The sequence below is a fragment of the Anser brachyrhynchus genome, assembly GCF_964034855.1.
Source record: "Anser brachyrhynchus genome assembly, chromosome: 4".
NCBI classification, from domain to species: domain Eukaryota; kingdom Metazoa; phylum Chordata; class Aves; order Anseriformes; family Anatidae; genus Anser; species Anser brachyrhynchus.
Genome location: NC_137698.1, coordinates 78,610,686 through 78,624,414, shown reverse-complemented (window position 1 = coordinate 78,624,414; position 13,729 = coordinate 78,610,686). Strand labels below are relative to the sequence as shown.

The 13,729-nt window shown below is 70.9% G+C and overlaps 1 protein-coding gene across 2 annotated transcripts; it reads left to right on the top strand.

Moving 5' to 3' along the window:
- Positions 1 to 9,822: 9,822 nt before the first annotated feature.
- On the top strand, positions 9,823 to 12,772 carry NAGK (N-acetylglucosamine kinase). 2 transcript variants are annotated; one of them, XM_080592114.1, is made up of 10 exons: positions 9,823 to 9,885; positions 10,300 to 10,384; positions 10,559 to 10,657; positions 10,730 to 10,871; positions 10,979 to 11,089; positions 11,176 to 11,288; positions 11,398 to 11,485; positions 11,798 to 11,895; positions 12,180 to 12,258; positions 12,472 to 12,772. In XM_080592114.1, the coding sequence occupies exons 1-10, from the start codon at positions 9,857 to 9,859 to the stop codon at positions 12,657 to 12,659; spliced, it is 1,032 nt and encodes a 343-aa protein (XP_080448240.1). In that variant the 5' UTR covers positions 9,823 to 9,856; the 3' UTR covers positions 12,660 to 12,772. The 2 variants fall into 2 exon arrangements, with proteins under 2 accessions (XP_080448240.1, XP_080448241.1); XM_080592115.1 differs by lacking the exon at positions 10,730 to 10,871 and having other exon boundaries at positions 9,838 to 9,886.
- The last annotated feature ends 957 nt before the right edge of the window (positions 12,773 to 13,729 follow it).

Here is a 13,729-nt window from a genome sequence, read left to right as displayed (position 1 = left end):
CCCCGCCCCTCCCCCGGTCCTCACGGGGGTCCTGACAGCGCACGGAGCGCCCCCCGCAGTGGCTCCCCTGAGGCCTGCGGGGAGCCCGGACCGTGCGGGGGTCCCCAAATTGTGCGGGGGTCCCCCGGAATTTACGGGGACCCCAAACCGCAGAGGGGGTCCCAAGAGCGCAGAGGGACCCCGAGACGGCACGGAGAGCCCCCGGGGGCACGGGGAGCCCCCCGAAGGGTGTCGGGGCTCCCCCAAAGCACGCAGGGGCACCCCCTGAACCTGCGCAGGGGGACACTGAAGAGCCCCCCCGCACCCATATAGGGACCCCCTACACTCATTATAGGGACCCCCTACACTCACACAGGGACCCCAGCACCCCTATAGGGGCCCCCTTCTCCTCTACAGGAACCGCTGCACCCATTTTGGGTCCCAGAACCCCTGTAGGGACCCCAAGCTGGCAACACATAGGTGCCCCTGTGTCCATACAGAAACCCTGCGCCCCTGTAGGGACCCCCTGCATCCATACAGGGCCCCCTATGTCTGCCTACATCTCCCCTATAGGGCCCCCCCTGCCTATATGGGAATCCTCTGCATCCATATGGGGACCCTCAGCACCCCTATAGGACCCCGACACCCACGTGGGGGCTCAGGCTGGGCACCCCCTGCACCCCAAACCGGCACCCCTGGGCTGGGACCCCTCTTCCAAGGTGTGGACTCCAGGGAGAGACCCCAAAGAGGGGACTGTGGGGTTGGGGTGGTCCCAGGCTGAGCCCCCAGATTCCACAGCCCCAAAGCAGGGACCCACCCCAGCTCCCGGGCCGAATCCTGCCCCGTGGTGTGCCCACGGTCTCCCCACAGCTTGGGGACACAGAGGGGGGTCCTCAGCCCCGTCCTGCCCCTGCAGCCACACCGGGTGTCACTGGGTGTCACTGGTTTGCACTGGTCTGCACTGGGCGGGGTGTTGAGATCCTGGCTCCGGCTGGAGCCGTCCCCTCCTTCCCCTACACCGGGCACAGGGGACGGGGTCGCACTTTGCCCCCAGCACCGCCTCCCGGCCGTGCCTCAGTTTCCCCATGGACGGACAGGGTAACCTCACCCCCCCCAGCACAGGGAGCCCCATGCAGCCCCACAGGGTGGTTTGTGGGGTGCCCAGGTGGAAGTCCTCGCTGTGGGGTGCTCGGGTCCTCGCCGTGGGGTCCCCAGCTGCTCCTTGCCTGCTGCCAGCGGCAGGGGACAGTTGGGATGCGATGACGGCCATCACACACCCCCATACGCGTGCGTGAAGCAGTGCACACCGTGCTCACCCCACACTCCCTGCATCCCCCCCATCCCTCTTACACTCCTCCTGTACCCTCAACTCAGCTGGGGTGAGGGTGGGGGACACCCCATGACCGAGTCCCTCTCCACCTCCCCCAGGTTCCCCCTCCAGGGCAGGGTGCTGGGACCCCTTGGGGGTGACCTTTGTATCCCAGCAGGGAGCAGCGCCCGGTGCTCAGCACCCGAAAGGACAGGGGGACAGGGGGACAGGGGACATGGGGACACAGGGACAGAGGAACATGGGGACATGGGGACAGAGGGACATGGGGACAGGGGGATATGGGGACACAGGGACAGGGGGAAAAGGGGACAGAGATATGGGGCCATAGGGACATAGAGACATGGGGACAGAGGGACATGGGGACAGAGAGATAGGGGGACAGGGGAATATGGGGACACAGGGACAGAGGGACATGGGGACACAGAAACATGGGGACCCGGGGACAGGGAAATACGGGGACACAGGGACAGGGGGACATGGGGATGCAGGGACATGGGGACGTATGGACAGGGGGACATAGGGACAGGGGGATGCAGGGATATGGGACCAGGGGGACAGGGGGACAGGGGGATGCAGGGATATGGGACCAGGGGGACAGGAGGACGTGGGGGCACCAGCACAGGGCAGGCAGGAGGCCAGCGGGGCTGGGGGCAGGCTGGGCGAAGGGGGCCATAGGGGAAAGGGTCCCCGCTTCTGCCTGCAGCACGTGGGCACCATGGGGCCGCACGAGCACCGTGCCCCAGCCGCTGTTGGGGGCTGTGTGGGCAGCGGGGTATGTACCCGCTCTGCTGCGGCGGGGTCGTGTGCCCCGAGCTGTTTGTGCGGGGCTGCGCAAGCACAGGCTGGCGTATCCCGGCTGTTCCTGTAGGGTTACCCCCCCCGGCACCGCAGGGTTGTGCCTGCAATCCAGAAGCAGCCTGTTGTTGTTGCTTTTTTTTTTTTTCCCCGTGTTTCCACCAAAAACGCACGTGGTCCCACGGGGCCGCGGCTCCCAGCAAGCAGCGGGGTCAGCCCGTGGGGGCAGACGGACAGACGGATAGACGGACGGACATCCCGGCGGCACGAGCTGGGCGCAGACCAGCCCGCTCTCCTTCTCCATCTTTTCTCTCCCAGGGGGGTTGGATTTTCCCCGTGAATCCCCCCCCCATTTCTCTCCCCCGGGAGGGCGATGCCGCAGGGTTCGCTCCCTCGCTGCGCAGCTCCCGGTGTGCAAAGCGGCCGTTTGGGGCCGGACGCGGCGGCGGCGAGCACCGGCCCCAGCCGTGCCGATGCAAACTGGGCTGCACTGGGGGCTGCGGGGGGGCTGGCGCCGCACCCGGCTGTGCGACACCCGGGCGCATCAGCACCGCTCGCCAACCGCTGCGTGCTGCACCTCAGGCACCCGGCGCGTCCTGGGCACCCCGGGCACCCCTGGCACCTCGAGCACCCCAAGCATCTCAGGCACCCCGAGCACCCCGAGCACCCCGAGCACCCCGAGCACCCGAGCAGGGCGTTCCCCAGCCCAGGACAGATCCCGCGTCGCAGCCACCCGGTGCCGGGTGCTCTCGGCGAGGTGCTGGGGCAGCGTGCGGGCACGGAGCTCTCCATTCCCATGGCGCGTTTCCATCGGCTGTGGGGCTGGGCTGGGTTGGTTTCTTTTTTCCTCGTGTTTTTTTAGTTTTCAATTTTTTTTCTCCTTTTTTTTTTTTCTCCCCTTTTTCCAGTTCAAGCCAACAACAAAATGGCTGCGAAGCTGCCTCCGCGCTCGCTGGGGACTTGGCTTGCAGCGCTCTCGCTGCCGGGGAAGCCAAGCAAAAGTAATGTGCAAGTTCACCCGGGGAAGGAGGAGGAGGCCCCACCGGCCCCCCCCCTCCGCTTTGCCAGCTCTTTATGTGTTTGACAGAGCTTTTTGCTGCTTCTCCCCCCCCCGCCCCCCCGCTCACCACCTGCCACGGCGCTGGGCACCCCTGGCGTGGGGCTGCGGGGGAGTTATGGGGCTGGGGGTGCAGCATCCCAAACGCTGCCCCAATTCCGGCTCCCCTGGGCCTCGTTGTCCCCGTGGAGAGGGGGCTGCCACCCCCTGTCACCCCCCGATGTACCTGCGCACCCCCAGGTATTTGGGTTTCTCCCCCCCACCCCTTGGACCCCATGGACTGGGGCTTGTCACCCCCCTGCATGTCCCCCCCAGCAGGATATTTTTGCTTCCCCCCCCCTCCCCAAGCCCCCGTGCATCCCCACGGGGGGGTTTCTGTTCCCCCCCCCCAGCCCCGTGCATCCCCACGGGGGGGTTTCTGTTCCCCCCCCCCAGCCCCGTGCATCCCCACAGAGGGGTTTCTGTGCCCCCCCCCAGCCCCGTGCGTCCCCACGGGGGGGTTTCTGTGCCCCCCTCCAGCCCCGTGCATCCCCACGGAGGGGTTTCTGTGCCCCCCCCCCAGCCCTGTGCCTCCCCACGGAGGGGTTTCTGTGCCCCCCCCCCAGCCCCGTGCATCCCCACGGAGGGGTTTCTGTGCCCCCCCAGCCCCGTGCATCCCCACGGAGGGGTTTCTGTGCCCCCCCCAGCTGCGTGCATCCCCACGGAGGGGTTTCTGTGCCTCCCCCAGCCCTGTGCATCCCCACAGAGGGGTTTCTGTTCCCCCCCCCAGCCCCGTGCATCCCCACAGAGGGGTTTCTGTGCCCCCCCCCAGCCCTGTGCCTCCCCACGGAGGGGTTTCTGTGCCCCCCCCAGCCCCGTGCATCCCCACGGCTGGGATTTTGCCCCCCCGTCCCCGTGCCCCCACCCACGCCATGGTGCCACCCAGCCCCACGCGCCCCACCCGGCGGTGCCGCCCCCACCCCACGCGTGCCCCCCCCGCTCCATCCCTTATGCATCCGTGCCCTGATGCAGCCTGACAGCCCGGCTGCGCCCGCTGCCCGGCACGCAGGCGATGCGAGCGCCGTGCTATTTTGGTTGACGATAATTTGCTCTGTGTTGGGCCGCGGTTCACGCTCCGGTCAGCCCTGCCCGATACTATCTTCCCGTTTGTTCCAGGAAAGGTTTTCCTGTCAGCTCCCCTTAGCCTTGACGTGCTCCCCGAACTGTGAATGCAACGCAGTTTGGGACCGCGCCACGTGAGCCTGTCGGCTCCGCTCGCCGGCCGGCGCGGGGGCACCCCGGGGTGGGGGCACCCCGGTCCCGCTCCCCGAAACCGCCGCGGGCCGGGGCCAGCAGCCCCGGCGGGAAGGGGGCCGCACGGGGATGTGGGGGGGGTGTAGGCAGCGGTGCGATGCACCCCCGCCCCGTGTGGGAACCTGCCCCCCGGTCCCAGCACCACCCATCACCCCCCCAGCGTGTCCCCAATGGCCTTGGGGTGCTCGCCCACCCCTGGGGCGCTCCCCAGCCCCCTCCCTCTGCTCCGTCCCCTGCCCCTCTCCCTGCTGCCCATGGGGGGGGGGGGGTCACTGCCACCCCCCTCAGCCGGGGGTCTCTGGGGTCCCCTCCGCAGCCCGGTTGCGGAGCCGGGGCTCCCCCCGGCCTTTGTCTCCCGAGCCCGGTGTGCCCCCTGGTTCCCCCGCGCACCCAGGCGCACAGCGGGAGCGCTGCAGGAGGATTTCCCCAGGACACCCCCCCGCCCCGTGATGGGGGGTGCAAGCGGCTTCCCCGAGCCCGCTGTGGCTCCTGGGCACGGCGCAGGGGCACCGGCCCCACCAGCTCCCCCCCAGAGACCCCGCTGGGGAGGGGACCCCCACGCTGCCCCGCTGCACCCGGGGGCTGGGGGTCACCCTGAGCCTGGGGAGCCCCCGGCACCCAGCCCTGGGGAAGCAGCGGGGGCAGCGGGTGGCGGGGATCTGGGTGCCCTGGGAGCCCCTTGGCACCCGCACGGCACCCACCCAGCACCCACCCAGGGGGCCGGCAGTGACCCCACATCCCCGCAGGTGTCCCCAGCCCTCAGGTGCCAGCGTGGCGGTGGCCGGGGACCCGGGGGGGGTGGCCGGGGGCCACGGGCTGGGGCTGGGGCTGCGTCAGCGGGGGATTAGCGGCGCTGGATCCTCTTAGCGCCTGCCAGGCGCCTGCCAAGGCTTAGCGGCCCCTGACGCCACCGCAGCTGTCCCAGGGTCCCCAGGGTGCGGGGGGACACGGGGACAGACGGGGACAAGCAGCAGAGCTCGGGCTGACCCCAAACCCTCCCCGTGCCGGGTGCCGGGGTCCCCGGCTGCAGGGTGGCTCCCCGGGTACGGCGCGGGCTCTGCGGCCACCAGGAGCCTTTGGGGAGCGTCCAGAAGTACCGGGGAGGCCGGGGGCAGCCCGGCGACGCCAGCGCGGCTCGAAATCCCCTCCCGTGCGCTGGGAAGCGGCCCCCCAGCCCCTGCCCACTTCATTAACTCACTTTCCAGCCTGGCCCCCGGCAGCCAGGCGGACGCCGGCGCTAAATAGGTCAGGCGTGCTGCGCTGATGCGGCACGGTGGGCGCCCTGACCCCTGCCCTGCCCGGCCCCAGCACCCCCTCCCCGTGTGTACCCCCCCATGCACACCTCCCTGCACCCCCCGTGCGCACACACACACAGACGTGTGCCCTTCCCACAGGTGGGGAAACTGAGGCACGGCCCCGAACCGAACCCTGTGCAGCTGCGGGGTGCAAGAGGGCCGGGGGGGTGGAACTGCCGGGGGCGAAGCTCGGGGCTGGGAAGGGGATTTCCTCTCCGATTTGGGTGAAGGCGGCGGGTTTTTAGCCAAATCCTCACCTGGAAGCCGGCTGGGGCTGGGCTTGGGGGGGGAGCGCACGGCCCGGGGGCGCAGCCCGGGGACTTTGGGCAGCAGCTCCCGCCCCAGGCAGAGCAGCTGCATGAGCCTGGCCCCCCCATGACACCTCCCTGTGCCCCCCTGTGCCACCACCCTGCGTCCCCCCTGCCACCTCCCCATGTCCCCTGTGCCACCTCCCTGCGTCCCCCCTTACACCTCCCCATGCCCCCTTACCTCCCCATGCCCCCTGCCACCTCCGCATGCCCCCCATCACCTCCCCATGCCCCCCATCACCTCCCCATGCCCCCCATCACCTCCCCACGCCCCCCCCGGGCCCTTTCAGCGTTCACCTCCGTGTCCCCTTCTCAAGTGTCTCGGTGGCGGGCACGTCTCCAGCAAACGCCACCGCACCCGCCGGCGGTGCCGTGACCATGCCGGGGCCGTGCGGTCACCCCAAGCTCCCAAGGTCCCTCTGGTGGGTCCCAAAAAGCTGGGGACCCCCCCTGCCACCCCAAATACCCGCTCGGGCCCGTCGGCGCCCCCGGTGTCACCAGCCCGTGTCACCGGCCCGGGGCAGGGGAAGCCCAGGCTGGGGGGCGCTGCGCTGCCTGGTGGCCCCGCGCTGAGCCCGAGCTCCTGGACAAAGAGGGGTGGGAATGGGGGGTGGGGGGTGGGGGTGGAAAAGGTGGGGGGGGGCACATGGGGGTGGGTGAATGGAGGAATGGATGGGGGGTGGATGGGTGGATGGGTGGAGGGAGGGAGGGAGGGATGGGTGGGTGGGTGGGCAGATGGAAGGATGGGTGGATGGATGGAGGGATGGATGGAGGGATGGGTGATGGATGGATGATGGAGGGGTGGGTGATGGAGGGGTGGGTGTTGGAGGGGTGGGTGATGGAGGGGTGGGTGATGGAGGGATGGGCGATGGAGGGATGGGTGTTGGAGGGGTGGGTGATGAAGGGATGGGTGTTGGAGGGGCAGCAGGATGGAGGAAAGGTGCCCGGAGGGCAGCCCGGAGGGCTGGGTGGGTGCCACAGCGGGAGCGGAGCGGTGCCCGCAGCACAGGCGCGACCTCTGGGAGCGGGGAGAGGCTGGGCAGGCAGGGGACGGCTGCTGGTGGAAGGACGGACGGACAGACGGACGGACAGACGGACGGACAGACGGACAGGGCCCAGCTCACCTGCGTTCCCGCGGCTCTGCGGGGAGCTCAGCCTGCCGCTGCCTCGTCCCGCTGCTCCCCTGCCCGCTGTGCTGGGATCGGCTCCGCCGCGGGGTGGGCGCTCCCCGGACACATGTGCCCAAATCCGGCCCCTCCGCGCCCCGCTTCGGGGCCCCGCCGGTGCCCCACACGGAGGAGCTGGGGTCCACTGAGCTCTTCGCACGGCCGGGGCAGGATCACTTCTCTGCTAATCTTCCTCCTCCTCCTCCTCCTCCACCTCTGTGCGGGGCGTCCACAGCCGGGACCCGCTTCTGGCTCCAGCCCCCTCCAAGCACGCGGGCGAAGCGTCCGCCCCCGCGCACAGACCCCCCCCGGACCCCCAGCCCCTCCAGGAGCAGCCCTTCCCTGTGCAACGAAGCCGCCAGGCCTCCCTCCGCGTCGGTGCCGCGTCCCGCGTGGCCCTGGGGGGCTCTCCCGGAGGCGAGGGTGACCCCGGCACCCGTGGGTGCCCAAAAAATAACGAAGCGAGGGCTGGGTGCGGGCTAACGATGGGACCCTGTGCTAGGCGAGGTGTCCCCTCTCCATCTGGGTGCCCGCACCCACCCCATGCCCGTCTGGTGAGGTGACCCGCGGGGCTTTGGGGCCGGGAGGTGATGGAGTGCACGGGGGGATGCTGACACCCCAAAACCGCCACGTCTCACCCCGAGCCGTGCGGGGCCACGCGCACCCACGCGCCCAGGCTTTGGTCCCCTGGCTCCGGTGTGAGACGGGGCGAGCTGAAGGCACGGGGATGGGAACTGGGGTTGGGGACGGGGTTGGGGACGGGGCTGGGGACAGGGCTTGAGGTCCTGGCCACGCTGCGCTGCATGGGGACAGCTCCAGCCATCCCCATGCCTGCTCCTGCCACCCCCGCTGCCCGCGCCCAGCGCCCCGATCCCCTTCCCAGCACCCAGGGCAGCCCCCAGCCCGCGCAGGGTCAGTGCCCTCTGTCCCCACGGGCCCGGGGGGCACCCGCGGACTCACCCCGCAGCTCCCGGACCCTCGGCAGCGGCCGTCGGCTAGGCTCCAACTTTGCCACAAGTTCAGACAAAGGCAGCGGCCCCCAGCCCTGTCCCCAGCCCTGTCCCCAGCCCTGTCCCCAGCCCCGTCCCCGTCCCCGTCCCGGCCCCCGCCAGGGCAGACAGCCTGGTGCCACCAGGGCTTAATGAGGGCGCGAGGGCGGTGGGCCGGGGGGCTGCACGCTCGCCCACACTCACCCCCCCCTTGGTGGGACTGCTGCTTAACCCTTCCCCTGCTGCTTAACCTATCCTTGGGGGCAGCTGGGAGGATTTGGGGGGGGTCCCCTGCGCCTCCACAGCTCCCCGCACCAGGTACTGGGGGGGTCTGGCCGCAGGTCCCCCCTCCGGGTCCCCCCTCCCTGGAAAAGTGCTTGGGAAGGAGCCAGGCAGGGACTCCAAACTAAGTGCCCCCCAACCATCTCCGCGCCCCCAAATATCTCTGCCCCCCCCCCAAATATCTCTGCCCCCCCAGCACCTCCATCCCCGTGCAGAGCAGGGTGGCTGTGGTCCCCATCCCACCGGTCCCACGGCACCATGCTGGGGGCGCAGCACATCCCTCCCCCCCCAGAAGGAGCTCGCCCTCGCTGGGAACCCCCCCAGGTCCCCGTCACCTCCCACCCCCTGTGCGTGCCCCACGGGTGCTGCAGGTGAACCCCCAGCTGGGGGGGAGCCCCCCCCGGTGCTGGGCTGGGTGCTCCGCCCGGTGCCCCCCGTGTCTGTGGGACCCCCCCCAGGTGCAGCACTGCTGGGCCACGTGCGTGGTGCAGAGGGGTGCAGAGGGTCTCCAGCCAACGAGCCCCCTCCCCACGCTGGGCCACTGCCCCCGGGCACCAGTCGCCGCCTTCTCCACCTCCTCCTCCCTGCCCCATTTCCTTGCGCATCCTCTTTCCGTTCTGATGTGACCCCCATCCATCCGTCCATCTGTCCACATGTCCATCCCTCCATCCCTCCCTCCATCCATCCCTCCCTCCATCCATCCGTCTGTCCGTCCATCCATCCATGCATCCCATTATCCATCCCATTATCCATCCCATTATCCATCCCATTATCCATCCCCCCCTCCATCCCATTATCCGTCTGTCCATCCCTCCTTCCATCCGTCCCAATGCCCCCATCCCAGCAGTGGCCGCAGCATCCCCACGGCTGGGCCGGGTGCCGGGGGGGGGCTGCCCCTGCCCCTGCCCTGCCCCTGCCCTGCCCCTGCCCCTGCCCCTGCCCCTGCCCTGCCCCTGCCCTGCCCCTGCCCCTGCCCTGCCCCTGCCCCTGCCCCTGCCCCTGCCCCTGCCCCTGCCCTGCCCCTGCCCTGCCCCTGCCCCTGCCCTGCCCCTGCCCTGCCCCTGCCCCTGCCCCTGCCCCTGCCCCTGCCCCTGCCCCCGTTCCTGCCGGGGGGGGGCGCTGCCGGGCGCACGGGACCGGGGGGCGCCAACGGGGGCGGTGCCGCTGGGGGGCCCCCAGCCCGGGGGGGACCCCCCTTGTGCTGCGATCCGAGCCGGGGGGGGGGTCGGGGGGGGGCCGTGGGGCCGCGGCCCGGCCCCGCCGTGTCCCGGCGCCGCCCCCCCCCGCCTCCCGGGCGCGGCTTCCCGCGGGGGGGGCGGAGCGGGGCGGGGCGGGGGGGGGGGGCGCGGGGGGGCCGGCGCCATGGCCGCGCTGTTCGGCGGCGTGGAGGGGTGAGGGGCCGCGCCGGGGGGGGGGGGACGGAGCCCAGCATGGGGGGGTGGGGGGAGCGCCTGCAGACCCCCCCCCCCCAGCACCCCCAGCCCGGGTGGGGGCCGCTTCCGCGCCCCCAGGCCTCTCCTCACCCCCCCCCGGTGCTTGCCCCCCCCCGCTGTTTGCCCCCCCCCGGCTGCTTGCCCCCCCCCCCCCCGTGCGCCCCCGTGTCCCCCCCCCCACCCCCAGGTGCCCCTTTGGGGGGGGGGGATCGTGGTGCAGAGTCCCGGGGGGGGTAAAAGCAGGGTCCGTAGCCCCCACCCTAGGGATCCCCACTTGGGGGGGTCCGGGGGGGGCACCTGGGGGGGTCCGGGGGGGGGTCCGGCAGCGCAGGGCCCGGCAGTGACCCCCCCCCCCCCCCCTTGTCCCCGCAGGGGGGGCACCCGCTCCCGGGCGGTGCTGGTGGCCGGGGATGGCCGGATCCTGGCCGAGGCGGAGGGGCCCTGCACCAACCACTGGGTAAGCACCGGGGGGGCGGGGGGACACGGGTTGGGGGGGGGGTCCCCAAACCCCGAGGTGACACCGCCGGTGATGGTGGCGGAGCTGGGGGCCCGCGGGGTGCCCCCCCCCCCCCACCCCGAGGGGTGCTGGCGGGGGGGGGGGGGCTCAGCACCGCTCCCCGGGGTGCCCCAGCTGGTCGGCGCCGCCACGTGCGCGGAGAGGATCCAGGAGCTGGTGAGCGAGGCCAAGCGCGAGGCCGGCGTGGACCCGGCTGTGCCCCTTCGCTCGCTGGTGAGCCCCCGTCCTCGTGCCCCCCCCCCCCCAAACCCCCCTGCCCCGGGTGACGTCCCCCCGCGGTGGCAGGGCCTGTCCCTGAGCGGGGGGGACCAGGAGGCCGCCATCGCCCTGCTGCTGGAGGAGCTGCGGCGCCGCTCCCCGCGCCTGAGCGAGAGTTACCGCCTCACCTCCGACGCCGTCGGGGCCATGGCCACCGCCACCGACCGCGGTACGGGGACGGCCCCGGGGGGGGGAGCGAGGAAGGTCCCCCGGGGGGGTGTTGTTGTACGGGGTGCGGGGTGCCCGGCGGTGTCCCCGAACGCTGTCGCCCCGCAGGTGGCATCGTGCTGATCTCGGGCACCGGCTCCAACTGCAAGCTCATCAACCCCGACGGCTCGGAGACGGGCTGCGGCGGGTGGGGGCACATGATGGGCGACGAAGGCTCCGGTGAGGATGAGGAGGGTGGGGAAGGGGTTTTGGTTTGGGGGGGGGGGTGGGGGTGGGGGGTCTCACGTTGGTTCCGCGCCCCGCAGCCTACTGGATCGCGCACCGGGCGGTGAAGACGGTCTTCGACTGCATGGACAACCTGGAGGTGCCGCCGCACGACGTTGGGCACGTCAAGCAGGCCATGTTCGAGTACTTCCAGGTGCCAAACGGGGAGGGGGGGGGGGGTTCGGGGGGGCCCAGCATCGCTCAGGGCTCATGGTGAGGGGGGCCCAGCGTCGCGCAGGGCTCACCGCGGGGCCCTCTCCCAGGTCTCGGACAGGATGGGGCTCCTGACCCATCTCTACCGCACCTTCGAGAAGGCCAAGTTTGCGGGGTTTTGCCAGAAGCTGGCAGCGGGTAGGGCACCGTGCACGTCTGGGGTCGGGACCCGAAGCAGGTGGTGGCGGTCCTGGGGGGGGGGGCGGTCGGGGCTGCCACGCCGGGTGCCCGCTGGGGACCGCCCCGCGTCTCTCGCTTCTGGCCGCTTTGCCCCCCTCAGCCCCCAGCACCCCAACTCCCCATCCTCTCGCTGCCCTTCGACCCAAACGCCCTCCGCCCCCTCGAGCGATGGGGAGTGGCCGTCGGGGTGGGGACGGGCACCCGTGAGCATGGGGACACCGCGAGCGGTCCCCGTCCCCGTCCCCATCCCGCCGCCCCTCTCGGAACCAGGTGCCCAGGCTGGGGACCCGCTGTGCTGCCACATCTTCAACAAGGCCGGGGAGGTGCTGGCTCGCCACGTGGTCGCCGTGCTGCCCAAAATCGATGAGGTGAGAGGTGGGGGACGGGGACGTCCCCCGCTCCTGTCCCTGGGGTCCTTGGTGGGGCTGTCCTGACCCGGGGATGTGGGACCCCCTGCTCCCGATGCGCCACTGGGATGGTGCCGAGGAAGCTGCTCGGAGCGGGGGTCTCCTGGTTCCCTGGGGGTCTCCTGGTCCTGGGGGGTCTCTAGGTCCTGGGATCTCCTGGCCCTGGGGGTTTTGGGGCCCCGGGGGTCTCCTGGCCCCGCTCCCCACCACGGTGGGGGCTCAGCCGCCGCCTGCTCCCCACGCAGAGCCTGTTCCAAGGGGAGCTGGGGCTCCCCATCGTCTGCGTGGGCTCCGTCTGGAACAGCTGGGAGATGATGAGGGAAGGTGAGCGGGGGGACGGGGGGTGCCCCACGCCCTGTGGGAGCTCCGCGTGTCCTCCGGCGCTCCCCCCGAGCCCCCTGGTGACAGTGGGGCGGGATGGGCCCCCTCCCCAGGGGATCCCAGGGGACGCTCATCTCGCTGCTCACCCCCCACCCCGGGGGTCCCGGTGGCTCCCGCTGCCCCCACACCTCTGTCCCCCCCCCCCCCCCCCCGCAGGATTTGTCCGGGTGCTGGCACAGGCCCGGGGGGAGCGTCCCGGGGGCCCCTTCACCCACTTCAGCCTCCTGAAGCTGAGGCACTCGTCGGCGCTGGGGGCGGCCAGCCTGGGGGCGAAGAGCATCGGCCAGGCGCTGCCCCTGGACTACGCCAGCAACGCGGACGTCTTCTACAGCCACCGCTTCTAGCCGGGGCAGCCGCCGCCGCCGCGCTGGGGCCCGGTGCCTGCTGCGCACGGAGGAGTCGGGGTTTTGTACGAGTGCACCCCGGAGTGCCGCAATAAAAGGAAGGGAGGGGCAGAGCTGCTGGCTGCGCGGTGCTTTGGGTGCTGGGGCCAAGGGGGAGGAGGAAGGAGGAGGAGGAGGAGGAAGGCTCCCGATGGCCACAACGCGCTCCGGCCGCAAGGTGCCATCGGTGGCCACCAGCTCCGAGCTGGGGTGGTCCCCGTGTCACCGTGGTCCTGGTCCCTGCGCCCTGCAGCAGGTGCATGGGGATGGTCGCGGTCAGCTCCCACGAGGCAGGGACCACACCACGAGGAAGGGATCCACGAGGAAGGGACCACGAGGAAGGGATCCACGAGGAAGGGACGTGGGGCTATGGGGCCACCCGGCCGTGGTGCCCATGAGCCCCGGGCTCGCTCCCGGCAGGCAAGGGGAGGTTGTGGCTGGGCACGTGGCGTCAGCTGGGGCTGGGGTAAGGGCTGGGCTTGGGCTGAAGGAGGAAGGAGAGAAGAAAAAGGGGGGGGAGAGAGAGGAGGGGAGGAAGGTGGAAGGAGAAAAGGGGAGGAAATGAAAATAAAGGGGACAAATGAAAATTGAAGGAAATGAAAGAAAAGGGGGAGAGAGAGCAAAGGGGAAAAGAGGGATAAGAGGAAAAGGGGAAGCAAGAAAAGAGGACAAAGGGGGAAGAAAACGGGGAAAAAAAGGAGGAAGAAAAAAAAATGCTGCCCATTTTGCTTCTTTGTGTTTGAAGTAAGCAGCACGGGCTCGTGCCTGAACTTACAGCACCAGACCAGGCTGCCGCTGCCTTCCAGGACAGACGGCTGCGATCAGCACTTCTCCAGCTCTTAACCGAGGTGAAGGGGGGAGAAACAAATCCCCAGGCCTCCCAGCGCTGCTGCCCTGCAGTGGCTGTGCCTCGGGTCCCGTGGATTTCGGACGGGCCGGGCAGGAATCGGCCCCTCCAGGCTGGACGGGAGGTGCAGGCGCTCTCCGTGGGGCTCGTCCTGCTCCGGCAGCCGTCCCGTCGGGTTGCTCCG

What these genes read in the sequence shown, in the direction of transcription:
- NAGK (XM_080592114.1), top strand. Translation starts at nt 9,857, where the DNA reads ATGGCCGCGCTGTTCGGCGGCGTGGAGGG. An exon ending in TGCTGCCCAAAATCGATGAG is followed by an intron (nt 11,896 to 12,179) that starts GTGAGAGGTGGG and finishes CTCCCCACGCAG; the next exon opens with AGCCTGTTCCAAGGGGAGCT. An exon ending in CTGGGAGATGATGAGGGAAG is followed by an intron (nt 12,259 to 12,471) that starts GTGAGCGGGGGG and finishes CCCCCCCCGCAG; the next exon opens with GATTTGTCCGGGTGCTGGCA.